Genomic DNA, 26,005 nt, shown 5'->3' on the forward strand with positions numbered 1-26,005 from the left:
TGAAAAAAAAAGAGACAGTTTTGAGAGATACAATCTGGATTCCTAGTTGATGTATTGTAAATGCAAGTTTTGAATTGGATTAGCTGGGAGAAAGTTTTCCATTTCCCGCATGTTTTGCAGACTCTCAGTAATCGAGCTGTCAAAACACCAGCATCCCTTCTCCTGCTTGACATCCTCCTAGCTCTATCATCGACACTTCCAATGTGGTGTGGAATTGGTTAGAAGTATTTAAAAAAACAAACATAAACGGCAGCCTGTCCCCTGACTCGCTGTCCCGCTGTCCCGCTGTCCTTTGCCTCCTCTATTCACAGGCCAGCTTGCCGTCGAAGCTGGACAGCGCAATGGCAAACGCCTGCACGGCGCACATGGGGTAATTATAGTCCAGAGTAAAGGCATCGTCTGCGACCCGCCCGAACTGCATCACAATATAGTCCACTGTGGGAGGAAGCAAAGAGAGGGGCAGAGAGTAAAAACTGCACTACAGGAAGGAATAAGCATTATATTCCCCCGCAGTCTGTTTGCATGGCAGTTAAAGCGCTCGCTTGCTTGCTTGCGATGCTCGCGATGCTCGCGATGCTCGGGCTGGGGGTTGCTGGTTCACATCCAGCCCCCACCCTGTTCAATATCAGCGCAACACGCAGCAGAGAGGAGCCGGGGAGCTCACCGTCTTTGCTGTGTACGATCTGGAAGTTCTTGACGGAGGCGTGCGTCACTCTCCCGGAGAAGTTGAGCACGTAGGACTGCGTCTCGTTGTTCCACACCGGCGTCTTGTTGTGCAGCTCGATCAGGTTCTCCATGTTCTTGTTCTGGTAGCGAATCAGGAGCCCGTCGTTATCCTGCCAGAGGAGAGACAGAGATAAGAGAGAGAGGGGAGAGACAGAGATAAGAGAGAGAGGGGAGAGATGAGAGAGATAGAGACAGAGAGAAGGGTTAGACGAGAGACAGAGCAGAAAATGTATCCTGTTAATATATATAGATAGATAGATAGATAGATAGATACATACATACATACGCACAAACACACATAACTAACATGCCTTGTGCAGTTGGTTACATCTGCTATTTCACATAGAGGTGGCAGTGTCTCTCAGCGTCAGAATAAAGAAAAAGTCTGGGGGAGATTTAGAAATCTTGTAATTGACTCCACCCAATTCCACAGGATCAAAACAAAACATAATAAGATTAATTTTTTTTTTTTTTTAATGAATTCCAATTGGTTTTGCATTAAAAAATAACTACATAAGAAGAGAAACAGTCATAGGGTCCTAAACTGGTCAAAGCACTTTGAATTTGAATTTGCCTCCTGGGGCAGGTGGGTGTGACAGTATTGCACTCTGGGTTCATTGCCTCGGAGATTGATTCTGTTTCAGCAGTTAAACTAACAGGACCCAGGGCAGGCTCTAACTGGAAGAGACACCCACATTCCTGGGTCGAATTGGCACACGCTCACTGTCCTCGTTCATCCCAGGAATGATCACAGTCATCCTGCGAGGCCCTTTAAATCCCAGAACGTTGGTCTCCTGTAACAAGAAGCAATGGAAGGAACGGCATGTCTCGATGATTTCAATTAGGAAGGTAAAGGATGCTCTAAAACCACACTGTCTCTAATTAAACCTGTTCTAGATCTTCTTTCTACTGTCACATAGTTTACTCACATAAATGATAGCTGAGAGCTCCTGGCGCACTTTCGACCAGTCAGAGCTCGCCCTGTCAGGGTTGAGCCCGTTATCGAACACAGTGAATTTGGTCCCCATTACATTGGACCTGTAAAAAGAATGCATATTTGACAGATGTTCAGCAATGACTGTGGAGGTCTGAGCCCATGTGTTCATGCTTTAAAGACATGCAAGTAAGAACCTGCTTGGTTTATACATCGGTTCTCTTGGGAGTTTCTTCCTGTTCAAGTCATTTCTTTGTGATTTTTTCCGAATCCAGACCTCGTCACCCTCTGACACCCTCAGAGACCTGAGGAATGCTCATGCCATGTGTCCACATGATTGGAGGGAGTTGTTCCAAGATACTTTTGAAAATACGTTATCGCACCTGCAGGGGGGTTAGAATCATTCGCTTTTACCTCAACTTTCCGATGAAGTTCTCCCCATCCCGGGACATGTCTGTGGGGTCTACAGAGATCAGATAATTGGACGTTTTACTCTTCTTGCGTTTCCTCCCAGCCAACAGGAACACCTGATGAAGAGAGTCAGACGAGAAGCCACCTAATAGACTTGTAGGGAACAATTAGCCTCAAATACCCAGCCTTGCAGCCCAAGCCAAATCCATGTTTAAAAGGAGGCGCTGGCATCGCAGTTTATACATTTATAAACTGGGTGATTCCCCCCCCCCCCCCCCCCCCCCCCCCCCCACCTGGAGACGTTTGTTGATGAACTCCTGACCTTCTTGTCGTTGTCAAGGTGCAGGTAGTAGGTAGGGTAGAGGCCCCGGTCCATGCCCTTCTTGTCGCGGGTGACCTTGCACTTGATCGTCACGCCCTGGGGGGCGGGTCCCAGCACAAACTCCTCCAGATTGCCCACCTCGATGACTGGCGATGGGGGCCGCTCCTCCTCCTGTAAACACGCAATCTTTCAAACTCTCCGCGTCGCTGGCTTCCCTGTCCCCAGGCTCGCTGGCTTCCCTGTCTCTAGACTCGCTGGCTTCCCTGTCCCCAGGCTCTGGCTTCCCTGTCCCCAGGCTCGCTGGCTTCCCTGTCCCCAGACTCGTGTCTGCTTCTGTCTGTTGCTGTTCCTTGGCTCGCTGGCTTCCCTGTCCCCAGGCTCGTTGTGTTCCCTGTATATATATATATATGGATTCACTATTCTTCTCAAATCCGTCTTTCAGCAGAACTCACTTTTTTGGCCTTTTTGCCCTTGCCCTTCTTCTTGGTGCTTTTCTGGGCTGCCTCGTTTTCCTCCTCGCTCTTGTTCTCCTCTGATTTCGCAGTATCTGTGCAGACAAAGAGACACGGAGACACAGGGACACAGACATGGAGACACAGAGACACAGGGACACAGACATGGAGACACAGAGACACGGGGACACAGAGACACAGGGACACAGACAAGGAGACACCATGAGAAATAAACAAATGACAGTAGAAACTCAGTCGCATTTAACTGACATTAAAAACCAGGACCTCAAAACAAGGCCAAAATATGTTTAAATGCAGGGCACATACAGAGAGACAAGAGTCTCCTTCACTGGTAAAACATACCTGAGTGTTCCCCTGGAAACACAGCGATCTCCTCTATACTCGAGTGCTCCCCTGGAAACACAGCGATCTCCTCTACACTCGAGTGCTCCCCTGGAAACACAACGATCTCCTCTATACTCGAGCTCTCCCCTGGAAACACAGTGATCTCCTCTATACTTGAGTGTCTCCCCTGGAAACATAGCGATCTCCTCTATACTCGAGTGCTCCCCTGGAAACACAACGATCTCCTCTATACTCGAGTGCTCCCCTGGAAACACAACGATCTCCTCTATACTCGAGCTCTCCCCTGGAAACACAGTGATCTCCTCTATACTCGAGTGCTCCCCTGGAAACACAGCGATCTCCTCTATACTCGAGTGCTCCCCTGGAAACATAGCGATCTCCTCTACACTCGAGCGCTCCCCTGGAAACACAGTGATCTCCTCTATACCCGAGTGCTCCCCTGGAAACATAGAAATCTCCTCTATACTCGAGTGCTCCCCTGGAAACATAGTGATCTCCTCTTGCACTCAGTGTGCACTGTATTCATGTCTTAATTAACATGCAGTGGTAGCAGAGGTCCGGATACAGAGACCAGGCACCCCAGTCTTTAGCAGAGGCTTCCCCAGACCCACCTTTCTGCTTCTTGCCCTTCTTGTCTTTGGCCTCGCCCCCTGTCTGGAACATCGTGGTGGGGTTTGCTGTGCTCTTTTTCTTGGTCTGTTTGGAGTCACTGCCGCTCTCCTCTCCTTCTGACTTTGACTCTGCAATGAGATGTGTGTGTGTGTGTGTGTGTGTGTGTGTGTGTGTGTGTGTGTGTGTGTGGTGTGCGTATGTGTTTTTGGGGTGCAGGGAGAGAAAACAGAAAAGAAATACAATGACACGGAGAGGGGAGAGAGGACTCCCGCATACCACAATGAATCAGCAGCGACAGCATGGCTGGGTAACCCATTCCATACACCCTCCACTCCTACCCTCTGTCTGTTTCTGCTCCACATCCACAGCTCTCTGTGCTTCACAAGAAAGGGTTGACTTCTTGAGTAAATTAAAAACTCTGACAAAGCCCCCCTTAACCCTTGTATTTTTAAGCTCTATAGATTTCGTTCCCTCAGTCTAGCCCGATACCCTTTAGTCATGGGAGTCTCTTCTCTGAATTCAAATGCTCACTTTCAATTCTAAGTTAGCTTTTGACTGCAATGCATTCGTAGACCCATGAGTTCTCTTGAGTGAATCTGGAATGCATTCGTAGACCCACGAGTTCTCTTGAGTGAATCTGGAATGCATTCGTAGACCCACGAGTTCTCTTGAGTGAATCTGGAATGCATTCGTAGACCCACGAGTTCTCTTTAGTGAATCTGGAATGCTTTCGTAGACCCATGAGTTCTCTTGAGTGAATCTGAAATGCATTCGTAGACCCACGAGTTCTCTTGAGTGAATCTGGAATGCATTCGTAGACCCACGAGTTCTCTTGAGTGAATCTGGAATGCATTCGTAGACCCACGAGTTCTCTTGAGTGAATCTGGAATGCATTCGTAGACCCACGAGATCACTTGAGTGAATCTGGAATGCATTCGTAGAACCACGAGTTCACTTGAGTGAATCTGGAATGCATTCGTAGACCCACGAGTTCTCTTGAGTGAATCTGAAATGCAAATAGTTTGAACAGTTCGGGACGCACCTTTCTTTTTCCCCTTGGCCTCGGGTTTGCTCTCCTGTATCTGGAACATGGAGGCAGACTCCTTCTTCTTTGGTTTAGTCACTTTTCCTTTGGCTTCTGTCTCATTTTTCTCCTCTGAGAAAAGGGACAATGTTCTTTACAAAAGTCTACTGGAGCTGCAATAACTGAAATAAACTACAGCAGAAGCTCAAAGTGACAGTCCCCTGACTTACAAACTGACAGGTCAACAAGACACCCGCTTGAAACCAGAAACAGGGCCCCTGGAAGAGACGTGAAGAGCAGGGTGGAGGAATGTGACCTGGCTCTCCTTACCAAGACCGTTCACGAACACAGTTCACATGCACTCACTCATTGGAAAGGAAACAGGTCTCACAGTTAAACACAGCCTGATAAACAGGGGCTCTGGGGTGAGGAAATCACCTGCACTGTACACACAGGCGTAGAAATCGTCTCTGTCATGACAAGCAGTGCTGAGGTGACACGAGTTATAAACGTTGTTAAAAGCTTTCATATAGGCACCCGTTGTCTAGGTTGAATAGTCACAGAACTGGCACGTTTTCAAAGGGATGAGAAAAGGAAAGTCAATGCTGAATGTTTCCAGAGCTCCCTGCAGCCGGCCTCAAACTGACCTTTTGTTTGGGATTTCTTGTCCGCGGCGGCATTTTTGGAGGCCGTGTCTTTTTTAGTTTTCTTTATCGTCTTTTTAACGGGAGCTTCTTCTGGGGGGTCATCCTGCTCATCTCCGTCATCATCGTCCGAGTCTTAAAAAAATACACAAAACCAGCAGGTGTTGGCTCAGAAATTCGTTACACAGTACTGGTTCCACTGGTGTGATTTACATTTCTGTGTTTTAAAAGGAAACTTGGAGAGAGAAAGTGAATCTACGCAACAAACAGAAAACACATTCCTTCCCCACAGCAATCTGTTCTTGAAGTCTGAATTCAGGAGACAGGGTAGAGAATGCACTGCAGAGTTTACCCTCAAGCACTGAAACACTCACCTTTCTTCTTTTTGGGCACCATTTTAGTCTTTTTCTTTGGTTCTTTTTCTGCAGGCTCGTTCTTTTCTTTGTCAGGTTTCTTTTTCTTTATTTTCTTTCCATCTAGGAGAAGAAGCAGAGAAGGGAAGATGAACACACTGCTCATAGTTTAACAAACAGCAAAAGAACAAAAGGGAAAGCACATGATTGTTCGCTCTCGTAAGTATTCTTACTCTGTGTGTGTGTGTGAGAGTGCTGTATCACTCTTACTCTGTGTGTGAGTGCTGTATCACTCTTACTCTTGTGGGAGTGCTGTATCTCTGTGTGAGAGTGCTGTATCGCTCTTACTCTGTGTGAGTGCTGTATCGCTGTTACTCTGTGTGAGAGTGCTGTATCACTGTTACTCTGTGTGGGAGTGCTGTATCACTCTTACTCTGTGCTGTATCGCTCTTACTCTGTGTGTGAGTGCTGTATCTCTTACTCTGTGTGTGTGCTGTATCACTGTTACTCTGTGTGCTGCTGTATCGCTCTTACTCTGTGTGTGAATGCTGTATCGCTGTTACTCTGCTGTATCGCTCTTACTCTGTGTGGGTGTGCTGTATCACTCTCTGTGTGAGAGTGCTGTATCGCTCCTACTCTGTGTGTGAATGCTGTATCACTGTTACTCTGTGTGAGAGTGCTGTATTGCTCTTACTCTGTGTGGGAGTGCTGTATCACTCTTACTCTGTGTGTGTGCTGTATCACTCTTACTCTGTGTGTGAAACATCAGCTTACTCTGTGTGAGAGTGCTGTATCAGGAGTAATCTCTGTGTGACCAAGGTATCGCTCTTACTCTGTGTGAGAGTGCTGTATCACTGTTACTCTGTGTGAGAGTGCTGTATCACTCTTACTCTGTGTGTGTGTGCTGTATCCTTATCACTCACTCTGGTTGTATCACTCTTACTCTATGTGTATCACTGTGACTGCTGTATCACTCTTACTCTGTGTGTGTGTGCTGTATCGCTCTTACTCTGTGTGTGAGAGTGCTGTATCGCTCTTACTCTGTGTGTGTGTGCTGTATCACTGTTACTCTGTGTGAAGTGCTGTATCGCTCTTACTCTGTGTGTGTGTGCTGTATCACTGTTACTCTGTGTGACAGTGCTGTATCGCTCACTCTGTGTGTGAATGCTGTATCATGTTACTCTGTGTGAGAGTGCTGTATCACTCTTACTCTGTGTGTGAGTGCTGTATCGCTCTTACTCTGTGTGTGTGTGCTGTATCGCTCTTACTCTGTGTGTGAGAGTGCTGTATCGCTCTTACTCTGTGTGTGTGTGCTGTATCGCTCTTACTCTGTGTGAGAATCGCTCTTACTCTGTGTGTGTGTGCTGTATCTCTGCTCTGTGTGTGTGTGCTGTATCGCTCTTACTCTGTGTGTGTGTGCTGTATCAACTCTGTGTGACATCGCTCTTACTCTGTGTGGGTGTGCTGTATCGCTCTTACTCTGTGTGACAGTGCTGTATTGCTCTTACTCTGTGTGGGAGTGTGCTGTATCTCTTACTCTGTGTGGCAGTGCTCTCCTGCTCGTTGCTCTTCCTTGTCTTCCTGGGTTTGCTCTCTGTGTCGTTGGCCTGCCTCACGCTGGGCTCTTGCTTTTTCTTTTTGGGTTTCTTCTCCGGGACAGATCCTGCACAAACACAGCTGAGGGGTTACAGGAGTAATAACCAAGGGTTTGAAAACATACATTTCCATACCGGAGGACAACGTCCTTAGCAGGTTCAGCAGATGATATGATATTGCTTATTATGAGCGACACCCTGTAGAGTCACCACTTGTGAAGCTGGCACTGGGACCCCACGTTCACACGGCTACACACACTACAGAACATTATATGGGCTCCTAGCAGCTGCCAGGAAGGCTTTGCTTCTACAGCTGTATTATGAAGCAGGGAGAAGTTACAGGTTAAACAGCGACAGCAGCCTCCAAGACAAAGGAGACAACAATCTGAGAACAACGAGCAGTAAAATAAGAGTGAAATATAACATGATCTTACCGTCCGGAGCAGCAGCAGGGATAGCATGGGATAAAAGAGGAGACAGATAAGAAGGCATGCTACATTGTGTCTGCATACGACGGTACGAGAAGTGACGTGTGATAATAATAACCTATACAGAAAGAGCATAGAGCTCCGGTATACTTATATACGTGTATTTGTATTTTACAATAATAAAAGACAGACAGATACATAGACAGAGATAGATAGATAGACAGATACATAGAGACAGACAGACAGATAGATAGATTCCATATACCTTTTCTTCCCTTAGTCATTTTAAAACCAAAGAAGCACACAAACAGACACACACACACACACACACACACACACACACACACACAAACAGACACACACTCCATATTTTTAACTACATAATCTATATGCTGTAAATGTGTAAAATCAACAACTATCTGATCTGAAAGGTCTTCTGGAGTCCAGGGATGGATGGTAAGCGTTCGGGGTAGACCTGTGAAAACTGAAGCCAGCGATCATGTTCACTGTGCAGTGAGAGCCAGTCAGACAGGACTCTATTAAACAGCACCCAGCTCTCCCAGTCTTCATCCTGCCTCCTGGTGTAACCTGGAAACAAGGTCACCCGGGTCTCCCCAGCAATACAGCAGCAGAGGATTACACCCACAGCTCCTAATCTCATTACTGGACAACCTTGTGTGTCTAATTATACCGTCACACTTGACAATCCCACAGGCAAGGAAAACACAAGAGCCGCTAACGCTTTAGATGAAGTGTCTCGAATCACTGTGTATTTACACAGCGGTGCAGAGTAGCAGAGCAGCTGCAGTGGCCCAAACATCCAAAACCTTATCTGCAACGATCTCGCAAATTAGAAACTCTTTGTATATTACACACGGGAGTCCCGCAATGGGCTCTCTGCTGGAGGTGACTTTTAAAAGGTAGGTATCTACCTTTAATCTCTGCTAGCAACGCTTCCTGTGCCTCGTTTCATTCAATTAATTTTCAGAAGAGACAGTGACAGAATTGACTTCATGTTGTTCTAGGTGCTACTTGAATGGTCATATTTTTTAAAAACCATACTGCCTTTCTTTTTAAGCTGTTTTTTTTTTTTCTTGGTGGATTTTTACTGTGGTTGTGATTCTCCGTTGAAGTCAGTTACTGCTTGGATAGGATTCCCTCACAGCTATGACTAATGCAGCCCCAGGCTAGAACTGCCCTGTCCTGAAAAACTGAAACACCCTGCCAAATCCAAAAGCTATCCAAGCACAAACAAAGTTTCTGTGCACGCTCTATTATAACCACCACTGCCAGAGCCTCACTGTAAACAGCTCACTTAGTCCAAACGCAGTGATATCAGTGCTTAGCTAATTACAGAGCGTGACAATGAGACCACTCACACAGACCCCCCTCCCTGTACACAACATTACCTTCTCTGCAGACATGCCAGGGGTCTGGGATCCACTCGAAGGACCGTCTGCGTTCAAAAATCCATGTAAAACACAACAGAGACCCCAAAACAACCAAACCCAGCTCCTTAGGGAAGAGCAGTGAAAGCTTTGCTCAGCAATGAGCCCTCAGCAGAACGGTAAAGGAGATCATCGGATTTACCTGAGCTCCATCTGCCAGGGAAATGACAGGCTGTCTGGGACAAACCACCCAGAGGGAGAGGGGTGGGGTGGGGGCAGGAGGAATGTTCTCGTGCTGAAGGACTGTGTAACGGGTGTACTCAAGGGCGCTGGAACTAGGGGTGCTGGGGGTGCTGCAGCACCCCTTTGGCTTTGCAAGGCTTCCATCATACACAGGGGTTACAGTTTTGTTCAATGGCTTTCAGCACCCCCACTGGGTGCACTCAATTTTTTACTTATGAGATAAATTCTCAAATACAAACAAACTGTGTCGTAGGCGTTGTATCCACCCGCAAGCACAGCAAAACCATCAACAGTCATCTTCCCGGACGGTTATTGATCCTGATAAGACCAGGGACACGGTGATCACTGGTTCCCTCGACCAGGGTTATTGAAAGCCTTACGAGATCATTGCTCTGGTCACACTGAACATTCCTACCTGTCTTTGCAGCTGGGAAGCGCAATCTTCATCCTGGTCGCTGTAACAAAAAAAAGACTCGAGCTTTATTAACGGGGTTTCTACATTTTACTGTTCCTTCAATCCACAACTGAGCAACACGGGCACCCGCAGCAGGGTTCGCTTTGAATCAAAGCTGGTTTTATTTCTAGATGAGAGGGAAGCCATCCGTTGTGATTCTAAGAGGTATCCAGCACTCTCAGTAAGAACTCGGAAAGAACGCACGTCGAGCGCACAGACCGCAGGTTTAAATACCGTGTATCGGAGCGGCTCGCAGGCTCTGCGTGCACCGCTGAGATGGGGTTGTCAACGTCCTTCGACCAGAAGACCGCGTAATAATGAAGAGATCCAGCCATGGGCACAGCAAGGCACTCAACTCGAGTGAAAAATAACAAACAAGAAAGCTGAGAGGGAACGAGGCACCGCAGTGCAATGTGATCCATGCTTGGAAATAGTTTCGATCAGCACTTTCACACCGCTGGAGTATTGTGTTCCAACAGACGCGTATGTTATACACAATTAAAAACGGATGAAGTAAACAGAGTTCTTGTAATAAGTACAATGACGTATTGTAACAATGGCATGTTATAAATAATATGTTCATTTATTATGTATGTATTTGGTTTTTTAACTATTTGCATTGAATTTCAGATAGAAAGAGCTGGATTCTCAATCGCATTTACCCGCAACCTTATTTAGATAAATAAATACAATCTGTAAATCTGAAAGAACCAGCTAAAGATCACGGAGCTGTTTAACCTGTTTGCTTTTTTAAAACTAATATACTGTATGTGTCTTTCCGGTCTGACAAATCGAGCTAATGACGATCTGGTGCAGAAAGCTTTCCAAATCTAGCGCAGTGTGCTGCTTTCCCTGCCGATTACCTACAGGGCACAACAATGAGAATTTAGCTGCAGCGCCTCTTCAGCTGTACACGGGTTATAATGATTTGCAATGCATGAAAATATTGCCTTTTGAAAATGTGCATGAACTGTCAGATCTCAGGCTGACAAAGCAAAGCAGAGTGAGAGTTTAACCCGAACAGCAAATGCAACTAGCAAGAGGTGATCTGATCCTGAACTATCATCTCTGAATAACCCAGAGAGGTGATCTGATCCTCAGACAGCTACCATCTCTGAATAACCCAGAGAGGTGATCTGATCCTCAGACAGCTACCATCTCTGAATAACCCAGAGAGGTGATCTGATCCTCAGACAGCTATCATCTCTGAATAACCCAGAGAGGTGATCTGATCCTCAGACAGCTATCATCTCTGAATAACCCAGAGATCTGATCCTCAGTATCATCTCTGAATAACCCGGAGAGGTGATCTGATCCTCAGACAGCTATCATCTCTGAATAACCCAGAGAGGTGATCTGATCCTCAGACAGCTATCATCTCTGAATAACCCAGAGAGGTGATCTGATCCTCAGACAGCTATCATCTCTGAATAACCCGGAGAGGTGATCTGATCCTCAGACAGCTATCATCTCTGAATAACCCAGAGAGGTGATCTGATCCTCAGACAGCTATCATCTCTGAATAACCCGGAGAGGTGATCTCCTCAGACAGCTATCATCTCTGAATAACCCAGAGAGGTGATCTCTGAATAACCCGGAGAGGTGAATCCTCAGACAAATCTCTGAATAACCCAAAGAGGTGATCTGATCCTCAGACAGCTATCATCTCTGAATAACCCAGAGAGGTGATCTGATCCTCAGACAGCTATCATCTCTGAATAACCCAGAGAGGTGATCTGATCCTCAGACAGCTATCATCTCTGAATGGAGGTGATCTGATCCTCACTAGGTACTGAACACACCGCTGGTAAGACTGCACGCAATGCAGGGTTTCATTTGTATTTATTACTATTGTTTTGGTTTGTTATTGAATGTATATGTATTTTGTTGAGAGCGGCGGAAGCTGTTGGGATTGAGTTTAGTGCCCCCTGGTGGTTCGCTCTCAGTGGTGCACAAGCGCTCATTTTTATTAAAGAGTCATTTTTTTTCTCTTCTGATTTTATCGTGTAATTTACTCATATTTACACAACGCTGGACTGTATCAATTAGCTAATGGTTACATTCTGACTTCTGCCCATGTGATGTAATTGTATCTGTAATCTCTTTATTCCACGGGTGCTTATGAGAAGTGCTAGAATTGGTTTCCTTAGGTATCAAATGAAATACTGACTGGTCATCTTTTTCTCTTCCTGGCACCCGCATGTAATGTTAATACTTTTAAATGAAAAGGGGTCGGTCACTTACTTGTCCGAGGTCCAGACTTCCCGCAGAATATCTGACTGCAGAGGCATAAGGGTGCCGGGACTGGTCCGTGCAAGATCACAGCAAACCTCAAACCAGACTTCACCAGCAAACTCCCCCTAACTGAGCCACGGTGCGGTGCTTTTCAGGGTCTAAGAGAGACGCTGCAATAACAAGGGATCCTGAGCAGTAGATGATCGACTGGCTGACTACAATGGAGAAGTGCACACAAGCGTTTCTAACTCATACAGTCTCCCTCGACACTGACTCAAGCCCTCACTAAATTAGGATTTAAACTCTGAAAACGCACAACGCTCTAAGCAGCAAAGCTTGGTGACATTCTTCTCTCGTGCCTCGAGTCTGTCACAGTCTCTCGCTAATATCCCATACGTCTCTTAGTGTGCGATTCCGGTGCTGTCCGAATACAACTGGATGCAGAGGTCAGCCTCTCGTTCCTGTGAGTGAATGCAGAGCCAGAAAGACACTCAACCCCCCCACAGCCCCCCCAGCTTACCTAACCTCCCAGCCCCTCTAAGAGGATTGAGGAAAGTGTGACAGGCAGGCTGCTAGCTATCCTTCTGAGAGGGTTATTTTCAGTTCACATCTGCTGTGTGACTCGATTCAGCCTTCGTTAATCAGCAGGCTTGCTGGGGTCTTATTGAAGTCTTATTACGATTGGGTTCTGTTGCTTTAGTGGTCCGGTCCAATGGGTTAGAACCAAGCTTCATGGCAAAGGAGTAATTGATCTGTGTGAGTGTGCTGTCTGGAGATTGGAATATGGGGAATCGTGCAATTCTGACAAGTTCAAGCTTCATCTCATGGATCTTCAAGTGCACCTCAGTTCTGTAAGTCAGACAGAGAAACACCCACCCAGTCAGAATTCATTCCACATTCCAGAAGGGTTTACAGCTGCCCGCTGGTCCTAGTAGAGCTCTCCGAATCACGTCTAATCTCCAGGTACACTGGTGAAATGTGCTGAATCTGAACCCAGACCTCCGTGGGTGAATTGCACAGTTTCTAACAACACTTACACTGAAGTCACATGGCAAACGAGATCTGAGTTGGCTTGGGTTAGGTTAGCAGTAATCAGCCCAGATCATGTGATAAAGGCTACTGTCTTTAACTGGACAAGAAGGCGGCATATCAAATAATAACAATAAAACATATCCTAAAAGGAATACAACATAGTTTATAGGTGAAGCTATTTTAATTTATACCCTATTGGATAATCTGTTGAGGGTGCAGTGACTATGAAAGCCCACCAGATGGTGCTGCTGCCTAAACACCGTACTAAAACCAGAGTGACAACTGGAAATAAAGAGACAGGTGTTGATGGATCTTTCTAGTGATCTTGAGATCAGTTTTCCTGTTTTTTTTTTTTTTTTTTTTTTTTTTTAATTTAATTATTGCAGTTTCTTTGTATTACTAGAACTAGGAGGGAACTAACTTTAGCCAGATATCACTTAAAAAAATTATATACAGCTAGACACGGTCCAAGACAGAATAGTGCTAACACATTGCAATAAACAAGTCTGCTGTTAACTTGCTGAGGACACCGCTACAGGAAAATGTGAATACAATAGCAAAAGAGGAACGACTGAACGATTTGTACTGGTTCTGACCGGGACGAAAAAATGAAGGCTGAACAGTGGGCCAATCCCAGCTTTCCCGGGATGCTGGCTGGGAGCTGCTCTGTCTTATCACTCCCGAGGCAGCTGTCATTCCTGCACGCGGGAACGCAGCGACACAGGCTGGCACTTCAAATACTGCAAATTGCTCAGATTATTGACTGATTAAGACAGTCTAGACTAATAGCTTTTTTGGCGCTAACACCAACCCTTGAAAACAACACAGGCCTTGGCAGGGAGCCTAAGGAAGGACAGGGCTCTGGGGAGGGGGAGCGACTGCAGTCTTAAAGGTATAGGGTCCCGCGTTTACAGGGAGACACCGTTTCCATGAGATGTTAGAGCTTGGCATTGATTTCATGTGAAGCTTGCTGTCATTCTGAGCGGTGCGTATTGAAACTACTGAGCCAAGGTGTGTTACTGTAGGTGTAGCTTGGCATGACGCAACTGGAAGCAGATCTGTGTCGTTGACAGAGGATAAGGGACCTCCTGGCCCATCCCTTTGCTGTAGTATTGTTCTAATACAATACTGCTGTGTATTTTTTCTGCCTGTGTCTACAGTAGGGGTGTGCAGATACTCGTATGTTCAGAGTATTTGAATCAGTTCAAACACACCCATTTGTTAGCGTGCCGATATCAACACAAGAAAAGCTGCCCTTCCCTCACCTTTACAATTTAGTGCCAATCAATGGCGATTCTCTTCTGCGCTGAGTGCTTTAAAAGCCTACCAGAAGCAAATAAACTGCAGCAAGCTGACAGTGAAAATGCAAAACTAGCAAATGCATCTGATTCACAAACCTGACCTTTCTTTAAACAGGTACCTCTGTGGAAGCTGAGGTTTGTAGTTCTTTTTTAAAATCGAGTCTAAAATCAGAGACAGCACCTTGCCCAGGACTACAATCCCACAATCCACTGCAGAGGTGATGCATTGCTAAATGAAGAAAAACAAAAAGGGAGTTAACTGGCATATAAAATGTTCCATCGTGGAGCTCAGCACTGCTTTCAATCTGAGCTGAGCTCCTAGCAGCAGTCAATCAGAAAGCAGACGGGCTCATTTCCGAAAGCAGTGTCAGTATGAAGCACAGGCAGCGTTGGGCAGAGTCTCAGAATGAACAGCTTGTGCTTCTTTCCAATGTCCAAAGCCAGACACAAGCACTGAAGCGAAGGCGAGGGCTGAGGAAGCTTTACCACGGGCAGGGTTCTCTGGTTTCTGGTTTGTATTGACTTTGCCGTTGGTATGAACTCACGCCCATGAAAACACAGCGCTACGTGTTCTGAAATGGACACCTTTTTGCTTCACGGTCGGTTTCAGTAACTAAGCGTTAAAGGGGATGTAATGTCATTTGTATTTGAAAAAGACAAATGCAAAAATCGATTTTTTAATGATATAAAAGGTGCATTTCGACGAGAAAAGGAAAGGGTTAAGGGAAGACATCAGAACTAGTTCAATGAGTGAGTCTGATTTCCTGGGACACAACATTTTTCTTCAACACTATTAAGACCCTAATCCTAAGGCACACCTTTTCAAACTAAGGAAAGGTCTGCTATTCCCAACAGCTGGATTTATTGTGTAAATTACATTCTTGTTAATAACAGCAGTTCAAAAGTACAGTTATGGCCAAATGTTTTGCATCACCTAGAATTGTAGGACTGAGACATATGTAATCAAAGAAACTACAAAATGATATCGCAACAGTCTACCAGAAGCCCTAATAGCAGTACAGTATTTCATATTAGAGTTCAAAATGCCACATTTTTCAATTGCTGTCAGTTTTCTGTTAAGTCTATGGAAAGCTACAAAGCGGTGTGTAATTCAATATATTAACGTAACATTATTCAGCAGGTTTCATTTGACTTTATGAAGCAAAATGTGTTTAATTCTGTAGGGTGATGCAAAGCACTTGTTCATCGCTGTGTTATTACAGGGTGACATTTCAGCCTGCGATCTGTAGGTGTGCCACCAATCCACTAAACTTATGGCCGTGGCTGCAGTGACACCAACTGTTCGCCTGAAACACCCCAAAAAACCTGCTGTCTATGAATAGCTGAGCAGAATCATCTGCGAGTTCTGTCTGAAGTGATGTGCCATGATAAGCAACCACTCGTCCAGAAACATTTCCTGTCACTTTTTGTAAGGAGGGATATATTATTGTGTTCTAAAACCATCTTTAAATAAAAAGGCAGTTTTGAGTCCTGTATTGGAAATACAGTGAGTTGAGCTGGATTCGAATGTGGTGTTGGACTGCACACTGTGTTAAAAGGATGTGGATGGTGTATTTCACCCTTACAATAACATTATCCTGAAGCAGAGAGCTCTACAGACAAGCTGCAGCCTCACACTGGGCACAGTCGTGGAATGGAGAGCCGTGTAAAGAGCAGAGAGCTCTACAGACAAGCTGCAGCCTCACACTGGGCACAGTCCTGGAATGGAGAGCCGTGGAAAGAGCAGAGAGCTCTACAGACAAGCTGCAGCCTCACACTGGGCACAGTCCTGGAATGGAGAGCCGTGTAAAGAGCAGAGAGCTCTACAGACAAGCTGCAGCCTCACACTGGGCACAGTCCTGGAATGGAGAGCCGTGTAAAGAGCAGAGAGCTCTACAGACAAGCTGCAGCCTCACACTGGGCACAGTCCTGGAATGGAGAGCCGTGTAAAGAGCAGAGAGCTGTACAGACAAGCTGCAGCCTCACACTGGGCACAGTCCTGGAATGGAGAGCCGTGGAAAGAGCAGAGAGCTGTACAGACAAGCTGCAGCCTCACACTGGGCACAGTCCTGGAATGGAGAGCCGTGGAAAGAGCAGAGAGCTCTACAGACAAGCTGCAGCCTCACACTGGGCACAGTCCTGGAATGGAGAGCCGTGCAGAGAGCTCTACAGACAAGCTGCAGCCTCACACTGGGCACAGTCCTGGAATGGAGAGCCGTGTAAAGAGCAGAGAGCTCTACAGACAAGCTGCAGCCTCACACTGGGCACAGTCCTGGAATGGAGAGCCGTGTAAAGAGCAGAGAGCTCTACAGACAAGCTGCAGCCTCACACTGGGCACAGTCCTGGAATGGAGAGCCGTGGAAAGAGCAGAGAGCTCTACAGACAAGCTGCAGCCTCACACTGGGCACAGTCCTGGAATGGAGAGCCGTGGAAAGAGCAGAGAGCTCTACAGACAAGCTGCAGCCTCACACTGGGCACAGTCCTGGAATGGAGAGCCGTGTAAAGAGCAGAGAGCTGTACAGACAAGCTGCAGCCTCACACTGGGCACAGTCCTGGAATGGAGAGCCGTGGAAAGAGCAGAGAGCTCTACAGACAAGCTGCAGCCTCACACTGGGCACAGTCCTGGAATGGAGAGCCGTGTAAAGAGCAGAGAGCTGTACAGACAAGCTGCAGCCTCACACTGGGCACAGTCCTGGAATGGAGAGCCGTGTAAAGAGCAGAGAGCTCTACAGACAAGCTGCAGCCTCACACTGGGCACAGTCCTGGAATGGAGAGCCGTGGAAAGAGCAGAGAGCTCTACAGACAAGCTGCAGCCTCACACTGGGCACAGTCCTGGAATGGAGAGCCGTGGAAAGAGAAGAGCTGCGGGTCAGGAGAGCCGTGGAAAGAGCAGAGAGCTGGACAGACAGCTCTAGCTGCAGCCTCACACTGGGCACAGTCCTGGAATGGAGAGCCGTGTAAAGAGCAGAGAGCTGTACAGACAAGCTGCAGCCTCACACTGGGCACAGTCCTGGAATGGAGAGCCGTGGAAAGAGCAGAGAGCTGTACAGACAAGCTGCAGCCTCACACTGGGAGAGAGACAGAGAGAGAGAGAGAGAGAGAGAGAGGAGAGGGCTGGGAGAATCAGACAGAGAGGGAGACAGTTAGTGAGTCTGGCTGGCTGAAATCAGTAGTGAAACTTTCAACTTGAGAGAGACCAGAGAGAGAGAGAGAGAGAGAGAGAGAGGAGAGAGAGGAGAGGGCTGGCTGAGCAATCACACAGCTGAAACTTTAACAAGAGAGAGAGACAGAGAGAGAGAGAGAGAGAGAGAGAGAGAGAGAGAGAGAGAGAGGAGAGGGCTGGCTGAGCAATCACACAGCTGAAACTTTAACAAGAGAGAGAGAGAGAGAGAGAGAGAGAGAGAGAGAGAGAGAGAGAGAGAGAGAGAGAGGAGAGGGCTGGCTGAGCAATCACACAGCTGAAACTTTAACAAGAGAGAGAGACAGAGAGAGACAGAGAGAGAGAGAGGAGAGAGAGAGGAGGGGGCTGGCTGAGCAATCACACAGCTGAAACTTTAACGAGAGAGAGAGAGAGAGAGGGAGAGAGAGAGAGAGGAGAGAGGGAGAGAAAGAGTGAGGGAGAGATAGCGAGAGAGCTAAAGAGGGAGAGCGAATATTTCAAAGAGACCTATCTTTTCGGCCCCCCTCCTTTCAGATGTTTTAAATATATATATATTTATAGTATTGCATAAATTTGATTTTTGTTTTACATCATCCAAAGCCAGCTTAAAAAAAAAAAAAAGTCAAAAAATAACAAAAAGAAGTGACGTCACCCAAATTGCTGCCCCAGATTTTGCCTGCGAGGAAAAAAGAAGCAAGGCAAATAAGATGGCAACAGCTTTATTTCCAGGGTAAAGGCCGGGCTGCATTAACACAGCCCAGCTCTGTCAGGCCATGGTTTAGCGGACAGTGCCGGTGCAGCTGGTCTGCACATCAGCACTCTCCCTCGCTGGCACTGATGTGAGAACACAGGGACCTGACACTCCTATTGGGCAGCGGGCAGGAATTATTCTGCCAGCTGGCAGCCGTTGCCAGGAGCTGCAGCCTTTCTCTTGAACCAGCAGCCCTCCCTCGCAGAACCACCACTGCTCACTCCAGCAGACGAGCACAGCACGAAAATTAGCTGGTTTTTTATTGTTTAAAGTGTAATTTCAGAGGGGGGGGGTGCAGGAAGCGAGAAGCGGGAGATCCTCTGTGGCAGCTGCACTGTTAACAAGGATGTTTATGTGCATTTAATTAAAAAAAAAAAAAAAAAATTCTGAAACAAAACAAAACTGGCAGATGTAAAGCTTCCAAAAACGTGTTAAATGATTACCCAGGACGGGAAAAGCCAAGCATGCAGTACCTGGGACGGGTGCCAGCTGCCGACAAAAGACTCCAGCGCACGCTCAGGAGGAACGTTCTCATTCCTCTTCTAGAGAAGCGATCACTTAGAGTAGCTCAGCTTTAAAATCTGCAGCACGGCTCCGGTAAGTATCCTGTTGTGTTTGTCCCACTTCTGAAACTGCCAAGAATATATTTTCATTTTTTGTTTTGAAGGGGTCTGTTAAATTCTGCGGGAGCCAGTCGGGGGTTTGCACTGTATTGCACCCTCCCCCCTCCCCCTTCCCTGAAAGAATTAACATGCACAAGATGTGACTTGTCACTTCATTGCATGACATTGCCTACTCAGGACAGGGGAGACAACATTATTTTTTATGGCTGCGTGTGTGTGTGTCTGTGTGCCAACCCTCTCACTGGCTCACTCTCTCTCTCTCTCTCTCTCTCTCTCTCTCTCTCTCTCTCTCTCTCTCTCTCTCTCTCCCTCCCTCTTGCGCGCTTGCTCATGCTCTCCTCGGTCTCTCCCACTTTGGCAGCAGGGCCAAAATGGGCAGGGAGAATGCAGAGAGAAAGCAGCTTAGAGGGTAAAACAGAGAGGCCGCAGAATTGCTTCGACTGGGAGCCACATCCCCTGTTTGAGTGCAGCTGATCGTGAGCGCAGCCCTCTCCCTTTCTCTCCCTGTGCAGGCGAACACGGGGCACAGAAACGTGTTGTGGAGTCCGCGCCCAAGCGCCGCCATGACCCCCGTCAGCTTCAGCCAGCAGAGATCCCCGCCCGAGCACTTCAAAAGCTGCACAGGTATTTAACACTTCTCTTTTTACTGAAGGTGTATGAAAACATGCAGCCCCTTTTTCATTCCTTCCTTCCTCCTCCCTCCTTCTTCTTCTTCTTCTTCTTGTCTTCCGCGCCATCTTGCCGCAGCCAGGTCAAGGCATTTCGAAAGCAAAAGGGCAGGAAATGAAAAGGTGCTTGGAGCAGAGAGGGTCAGATCTTCACGAAGGTTCTGTCAAATTTATATCCGTAATCACAACAAGGTTTTTTTTTTTTTTTTTTTGTTCCATTTTAGAAAGATGGAAACAGTCCAGCTTAAGTTATTATCAAAGACCTTGCGTATAAACCAAGGTGAAACAAAACTGCAGATGCATCGAAAGCAGCAACTGAGCCCGTGTTTGAGCTGTGGGTACTGCCTGGTTCATTCGGACACAGATGGCACGCTGCGGTCTGTGTGGATTAGAATTTCTCTGTTGGCTAAGACGGCCTAAACTTACACTCAGTTCAACAGCCTTTCCCCTCGTGCCAAAAGGGTCGCACACGACCAAATGCTATGTTGTTCTGTTTGAACACAAAACCAAATAATATATATATATATTTTTTTTTAACAAAAATATTTTTCCCGTTATTTATTTATTTTTGAAGTCACTAGCTGCTTTGTTCTCTGCAAATATTTACAGAAGATTATTTATTTTTTATTTTTTGCATTTTGGTTCCACTGAGCGACTCTGGCAGGAAAGAGCAGACATTTCACACAAAGTAAATATTATATACGTTGTTTTCATCCATCCTCAATCATACAGAACTCACATATAAAAGATACAGAAAACAAAAGGACATGTTTCAGATGGTGCCAGTAGGCAGCTTTGACTTTGTGTTACTGCACAGAACGAGGTTTCGTAAGGGTTGTAGAATTCATCTACTTTAAAGATCTGGTTGCAACAGTTCAAATAGAAGCTGCAGTTTTTTGCTCCAGGGTATTTCTGACAACACCTATTTTCAATATGGTGTCAGGAAGCAAGTTGAGAAACAATATGAAACCTGGCAGATTTGGCTTTCTCTCGTCAGGGGAACATTGCTCATTGTACAAAAAGAACAAAAAGAAAGAAATTATTTAAAATATATAATTTATTTCAGGACGTTTTTTGGGCAAAAGCCCTCCGGTATCCTCATTCACACACTTCTTTCTATACTTTGAAACTCAAGAATGAGTGTTTGCAAAACTTTGAAAATGGGCAAAAGAAAGTTTTGCGAATGCCAAAATACTGGATCAACAGGCTTTAGAGCACATGGGAGTTTGAGTGCCTGGAGACTTGAAAATGAGGGGAAAAGGGCTGCAAATAAACAGATTATATCAATCCGGTCAGTGACGAGGGAGGCAGATTGTTACAGCAATTAGAGGAATGGCTTCAGAGACTCCAGACTCCAATCCAGGGCTGGACCTCCTCTCACTATCGGTACATTAAAAGAGCATTGTTTGAAAAGACTCTCTTTTCATTTATATTGTTGTTATTATTATCATTGTGTGTTCAATATTTAAGTCTGCGCATTTTATTTCCTTCAGTATTTTTACGGAGTACAGTAGCTACGGGAAGTGAACTAACAGCAATGTTTAAGAAGCTGCTTGTTTTCCCTGCTGCTGTTAATGATGTAGCTCTCAGAGTGTAAAGCAGGGTCTTCAGAGCTCTGTACAGACCTCCAGTGACGAAGCTTCATGTAGTGACTCAACAGCACGGCCTTGTTTTTCTCTACCCAGATTTATCATCTACTTCCTGCCTCTCCTCAGATGAACTTGTCGTTTTTTTTTTTATTATGTTCAGGCTTGCCTGGTTTCCCGCTTGTGTGTCAGGCAATCAGGGCTTGTCTGGTCAGACAAAAACACAGCCGTGCTCCACTCGACACCACGTACACCAGACTTTGAACTGCAGCAAAGTTATACTTTAATGAACAGCATTATCTGTCGATCTGTATTATTTTTTCTTATTATCCAGCACTAAACAGCACCACAAAACCCGACTGGTGTTCTGAAAAGCCTGCCGATCACTGAAGGAAAGCAGAAAAAGTTTGCTTTGCTCAAAAACACTCCACAGCTGTATTTTAATTTCAACAACAAAAAAAAAAGAAAGAAAGAAAGGCAGAGTCTCATTTCACCCTCGCTCACTCACATGCCCGCTGTGCTCAGTGGCGACACTCTGCACAATCACAGTTTCGCACAGCTAGTGTGTTCCTGGTATCGGATTGCGTTCCGTTGTGGAATATTATATATCAGTGCATTATAACTGCCGGGTAATTGTTTGGAAACTACACTGGTGTGAAGAGTGAAGTCAGGTCAAGTCTGTACAGATCAGTTCAGCAGCCATGACGTGCGTTTCTCGGCCCTGCATATGAAGTGGAGAAACAGTGGCGAGGAAAAGGGCTTGTGATTCTGGGTTTTCCACAGACTTGTATTCTTGCCCTACATGCAGCCATTGCAAAGACTATTCTTATCATTCCTGAGTGATCCAACAGGAACCACATTACAATGGGGGCACTTCAACATTTTCAACAGGTCAAGACCACACCGCCCTGCTAGAAAGAGAACACACCGCCGTTTCTGATTTAAAAACAGCAATCAGCAATTCAATCAAACCACCAGCAGCCAAATATCAGCGTTACACCTTAAACAGCACACGAGCAGAGAGCTCTTGGTCTCTGCTGTCCTGGCAGTTCATATAGAGTTCTTGTTTATAGGGGTGGATATCATTCTCACTCCTCTCTCTACCCCCCTGTCAGAGCTACAGTACTGAATCCTCAGGAGACCACAGGCTGAAGTCAAGCGAGGTCACTGTCAGACTAGCTTCCTGTTACAATCCTTTTTTTTTTTTTTTTTGCAAGTAGGGCGTTCGCTGTACAGCAACACGATGACATGGATCTAACTAGACCATGTGAATCAGATCATTCACACGGAGAACACGAAGAGCACAGCTCCGTTTAGAGCCTCGTTCGTGCCCAGGGTGGAGGGCATCATTTGGAAGAATTTGGAATGAATCGAAAGCCCACTTGGTCAGACCTCCCCCTTTGAAAAGCAAACACCCCGTGGAAGCCCAGCCCAGCAGGGAGAGGAAAGCACACTTCTCTGCCCACAAAAGCAGCTGTGTAATGGCGGCGCGGAACGCAGCCCAGTGAGAACGGGTTTCAGGGCGCGCTTTGAAAGAGGTATGTTTGTAAAAAGAATAAAACTGATTGAGCCAAACAAACTGAACCACTTGATAGAAGCATCCTTGTTCAGTGTAGTTTTTGCTATGACATGTGTAATTATTACACCTTACAGCCAATCAATACACACTGGTTGTATAATTACAATGTAGTTACAATGTAGTAGCTGGATCTGAAATACAGTGGTGAAGCTTTCAGTCGTGGCGTACAGTTCACTTTGTAAATGCTGTATTATTAGCAGATGCTGCTAATCCCTTGTAGCAGTGTAACCACAAGTAAGCTTAATGAGTAAAAAAAACAGCTGCTTAGTGAGTTGCTTTGTATAGTCCTTAGTAAATGGCTCCCCTGCATGCAGTTACAGTAACCCTTTCAGAACCACATTACACCACCTTGTTTATCCAGTCCTGTAACACAAAGAGGTCACTTCACAAACCTGCGGCTGTGATCATAACAGTCCCGGCTGAATGAATCACTAAGTAGTTATTATTACCAACAGTTAATCACCCTTAAAGCGATGCCTTTATAATTCCAGTACGACAGTGACACCGTAGTTTCCAAACAGTCCTTCAGCAGTGATGATTTGCTCTGTGCTCTTGTTAGTGTTTGAGTGTGATGGTGGTTTGGTAGTGCTGGATTTTGGCAGGATGAAAGCTGCAGACAGGCTTCTTAGCTGCGAGGGTCTCTGCTCGTCAGAACGGCTGACTCCAGCAGAGCCATCCAGACCAGCCTGACGCTGGTGGGATTTGTTGCTTGATCAAAGCCAGGTCTCTACATGTACCTGGCTTCTGAAAGCACGTTTCTAACCATGTTTCCTGGCCTATGCTGGGCCTGGCTCTTCTCATTTAATGAATTAGCTTAACAGAAAGTTTACCTTTTTTTAAAAAAAAAAAACAACCTTAAAAAAAAAATGATTTCAAGGAACCTGCTCAAAAAAACAAACAAAACAAAGCAAAACTATTCTTGAATCTGGCTCAGCACAGGGTGAGATCGGCTGTTTATCCCAAAGGCAGTACAGCAGCTACAGCACAATGCATTCCTAGGAGTCTGATCAAAACGATTTGGTCCGAGACAGTGACCCCGTGTGACATGTCACGATGACGACAGCCAGACTCTTGCGGTTCCTTTTCTGGAAAGTCATGTGGCTTTTGCCCACGAGTCTGCCACCCGGAAATGAGTCGGTGACATTTTCTCAACATTTGCCACATGGTCGTTGGAGACATGTTGAAGAAACTGAAACTGAAGCCACCAGCACTGTCGCACTGCGCAGAAAATGATTCACAATTATTCAGCTCATATAACCTGAATCTAGCTTAACTGTTAGCTAACTGGTAAGACACGCATATGACTGTGTTTGATGAACAGAATTTAACAAGCCTTAACAAAGAAGGGGTTCCTCAAAACTCTCAATTTAAAGTTTCATTAAAAAAAACCAGTCTGATCCTTTTGTGAGTCCACTGGAGAGCCAGAACTCAACTTAGCCAGCTGGGCCTCAAGAAGCGCCCTCATTCCCCTCCACTGTCCCGTATCAAACTCGAAAATGGACTTCCTTTCTTAAAAGGGCAATTAAATGGGCAAGCCCACCAACCAGGGGATTTGACAGGACTGCATGGGCAAGGCAAGCCCTTCGCTCGGTCAGAGCTGTGGAATCCAGAACAGGATGGAAATACGGAACATGTAGGAATTGAATCATTGTATCATATTGTATCATTCACGTCATACACTGTGCATTTCTGGAGAGATATTAATATGGACAGGGAGTATTTGGAGTGTTTTGTATTTCTGGTGATGTATTAATATGGATAGGGAGTATTTGGAGTGTTTTGTATTTCTGGTGATGTATTAATATGGATAGGGAGTATTTGGAGTGTTTTGTATTTCTGGTGATGTATTAATATGGATAGGGAGTATTTGGAGTGTTTTGTATTTCTGGTGATGTATTAATATGGATAGGGAGTATTTGGAGTGTTTTGTATTTCTGGTGATGTATTAATATGGATAGGGAGTATTTGGAGTGTTTTGTATTTCTGGTGATGTATTAATATGGATAGGGAGTATTTGGAGTGTTTTGTATTTCTGGTGATGTATTAATATGGATAGGGAGTATTTGGAGTGTTTTGTATTTCTGGTGATGTATTAATATGGATAGGGAGTATTTGGAGTGTTTTGTATTTCTGGTGATGTATTAATATGGATAGGGAGTATTTGGAGTGTTTTGTATTTCTGGTGATGTATTAATATGGATAGGGAGTATTTGGAGTGTTTTGTATTTCTGGTGATGTATTAATATGGATAGGGAGTATTTGGAGTGTTTTGTATTTCTGGTGATGTATTAATATGGATAGGGAGTATTTGGAGTGTTTTGTATTTCTGGTGATGTATTAATATGGATAGGGAGTATTTGGAGTGTTTTGTATTTCTGGTGATGTATTAATATGGATAGGGAGTATTTGGAGTGTTTTGTATTTCTGGTGATGTATTAATATGGATAGGGAGTATTTGGAGTGTTTTGTATTTCTGGTGATGTATTAATATGGATAGGGAGTATTTGGAGTGTTTTGTATTTCTGGTGATGTATTAATATGGATAGGGAGTATTTGGAGTGTTTTGTATTTCTGGTGATGTATTAATATGGATAGGGAGTATTTGGAGTGTTTTGTATTTCTGGTGATGTATTAATATGGATAGGGAGTATTTGGAGTGTTTTGTATTTCTGGTGATGTATTAATATGGATAGGGAGTATTTGGAGTGTTTTGTATTTCTGGTGATGTATTAATATGGATAGGGAGTATTTGGAGTGTTTTGTATTTCTGGTGATGTATTAATATGGATAGGGAGTATTTGGAGGGAGTGTTTTGTATTTCTGGTGATGTATTAATATGGATTGGGAGTATTTGGAGTGTTTTGTATTTGTGGTGAGGGAGTATTTGGAGTGTTTTGTATTTCTGGTGATGTATTAATATGGATAGGGAGTATTTGGAGTGTTTTGTATTTCTGGTGATGTATTAATATGGATAGGGAGTATTTGGAGTGTTTTGTATTTCTGGTGATGTATTAATATGGATAGGGAGTATTTGGAGTGTTTTGTATTTCTGGTGATGTATTAATATGGATAGGGAGTATTTGGATTGTTTTGTATTTCTGGTGATGTATTAATATGG

At 45.3% G+C, this 26,005-nt stretch overlaps 1 protein-coding gene and 1 long non-coding RNA gene across 11 annotated transcripts in view; one reads left to right on the top strand and one right to left on the bottom strand.

Moving 5' to 3' along the window:
- On the bottom strand, positions 1-18,978 carry LOC121299662 (tubby-related protein 1-like). Of its 7 annotated transcripts, none has more exons than XM_041227552.1 (15): positions 18,905-18,964; positions 12,197-13,036; positions 9,914-9,953; positions 7,382-7,490; positions 5,866-5,967; positions 5,495-5,626; positions 4,866-4,979; positions 3,823-3,951; positions 2,846-2,940; positions 2,394-2,564; positions 2,075-2,187; positions 1,656-1,764; positions 1,422-1,520; positions 665-836; positions 2-435 (listed from the first exon to the last, which is right to left on the bottom strand). In XM_041227552.1, the coding sequence occupies exons 2-15, from the start codon at positions 12,241-12,243 to the stop codon at positions 302-304; spliced, it is 1,566 nt and encodes a 521-aa protein (XP_041083486.1). In that variant the 5' UTR covers positions 12,244-13,036; positions 18,905-18,964; the 3' UTR covers positions 2-301. The 7 variants fall into 7 exon arrangements, with proteins under 7 accessions (XP_041083482.1, XP_041083486.1, XP_041083485.1 ...); XM_041227551.1 differs by lacking the exon at positions 18,905-18,964 and adding an exon at positions 14,622-15,444; XM_041227549.1 differs by lacking the exon at positions 12,197-13,036 and having other exon boundaries at positions 18,905-18,978.
- The window catches only part of LOC121299665, a 15,953-nt gene continuing 8,888 nt past the window's right edge, over positions 18,941-26,005 (top strand). For 2 of the 4 annotated variants that reach the window (XR_005947442.1, XR_005947445.1), the window contains exons 1-2: positions 18,941-19,028; positions 19,567-19,678. This is a non-coding gene — a long non-coding RNA (uncharacterized LOC121299665). Of the gene's footprint in view, positions 19,029-19,566; positions 19,679-19,946; positions 23,722-26,005 lie in introns of those variants that run through there. The other 2 variants (XR_005947444.1, XR_005947443.1) reach the window with 2 other exon arrangements.

Source organism: Polyodon spathula, chromosome 25 (assembly GCF_017654505.1).
Source record: "Polyodon spathula isolate WHYD16114869_AA chromosome 25, ASM1765450v1, whole genome shotgun sequence".
Lineage (NCBI taxonomy): Eukaryota > Metazoa > Chordata > Actinopteri > Acipenseriformes > Polyodontidae > Polyodon > Polyodon spathula.

Excerpts from the sequence above, each read along its gene's own strand:
- LOC121299662 (XM_041227547.1), bottom strand. The coding sequence starts at position 10,374 with ATGGATCACATTGCACTGCGGTGCCTCGTTCCCTCTCAGCTTTCTTGT. Across the intron at positions 3,952-4,865 it reads GGCCAAGGGGAAAAAGAAAG|AGTCAAAGTCAGAAGGAGAG; the intron begins GTGCGTCCCGAA and ends ATCTCATTGCAG. Across the intron at positions 1,521-1,655 it reads AGCTCTCAGCTATCATTTAT|GAGACCAACGTTCTGGGATT; the intron begins GTGAGTAAACTA and ends TTCTTGTTACAG.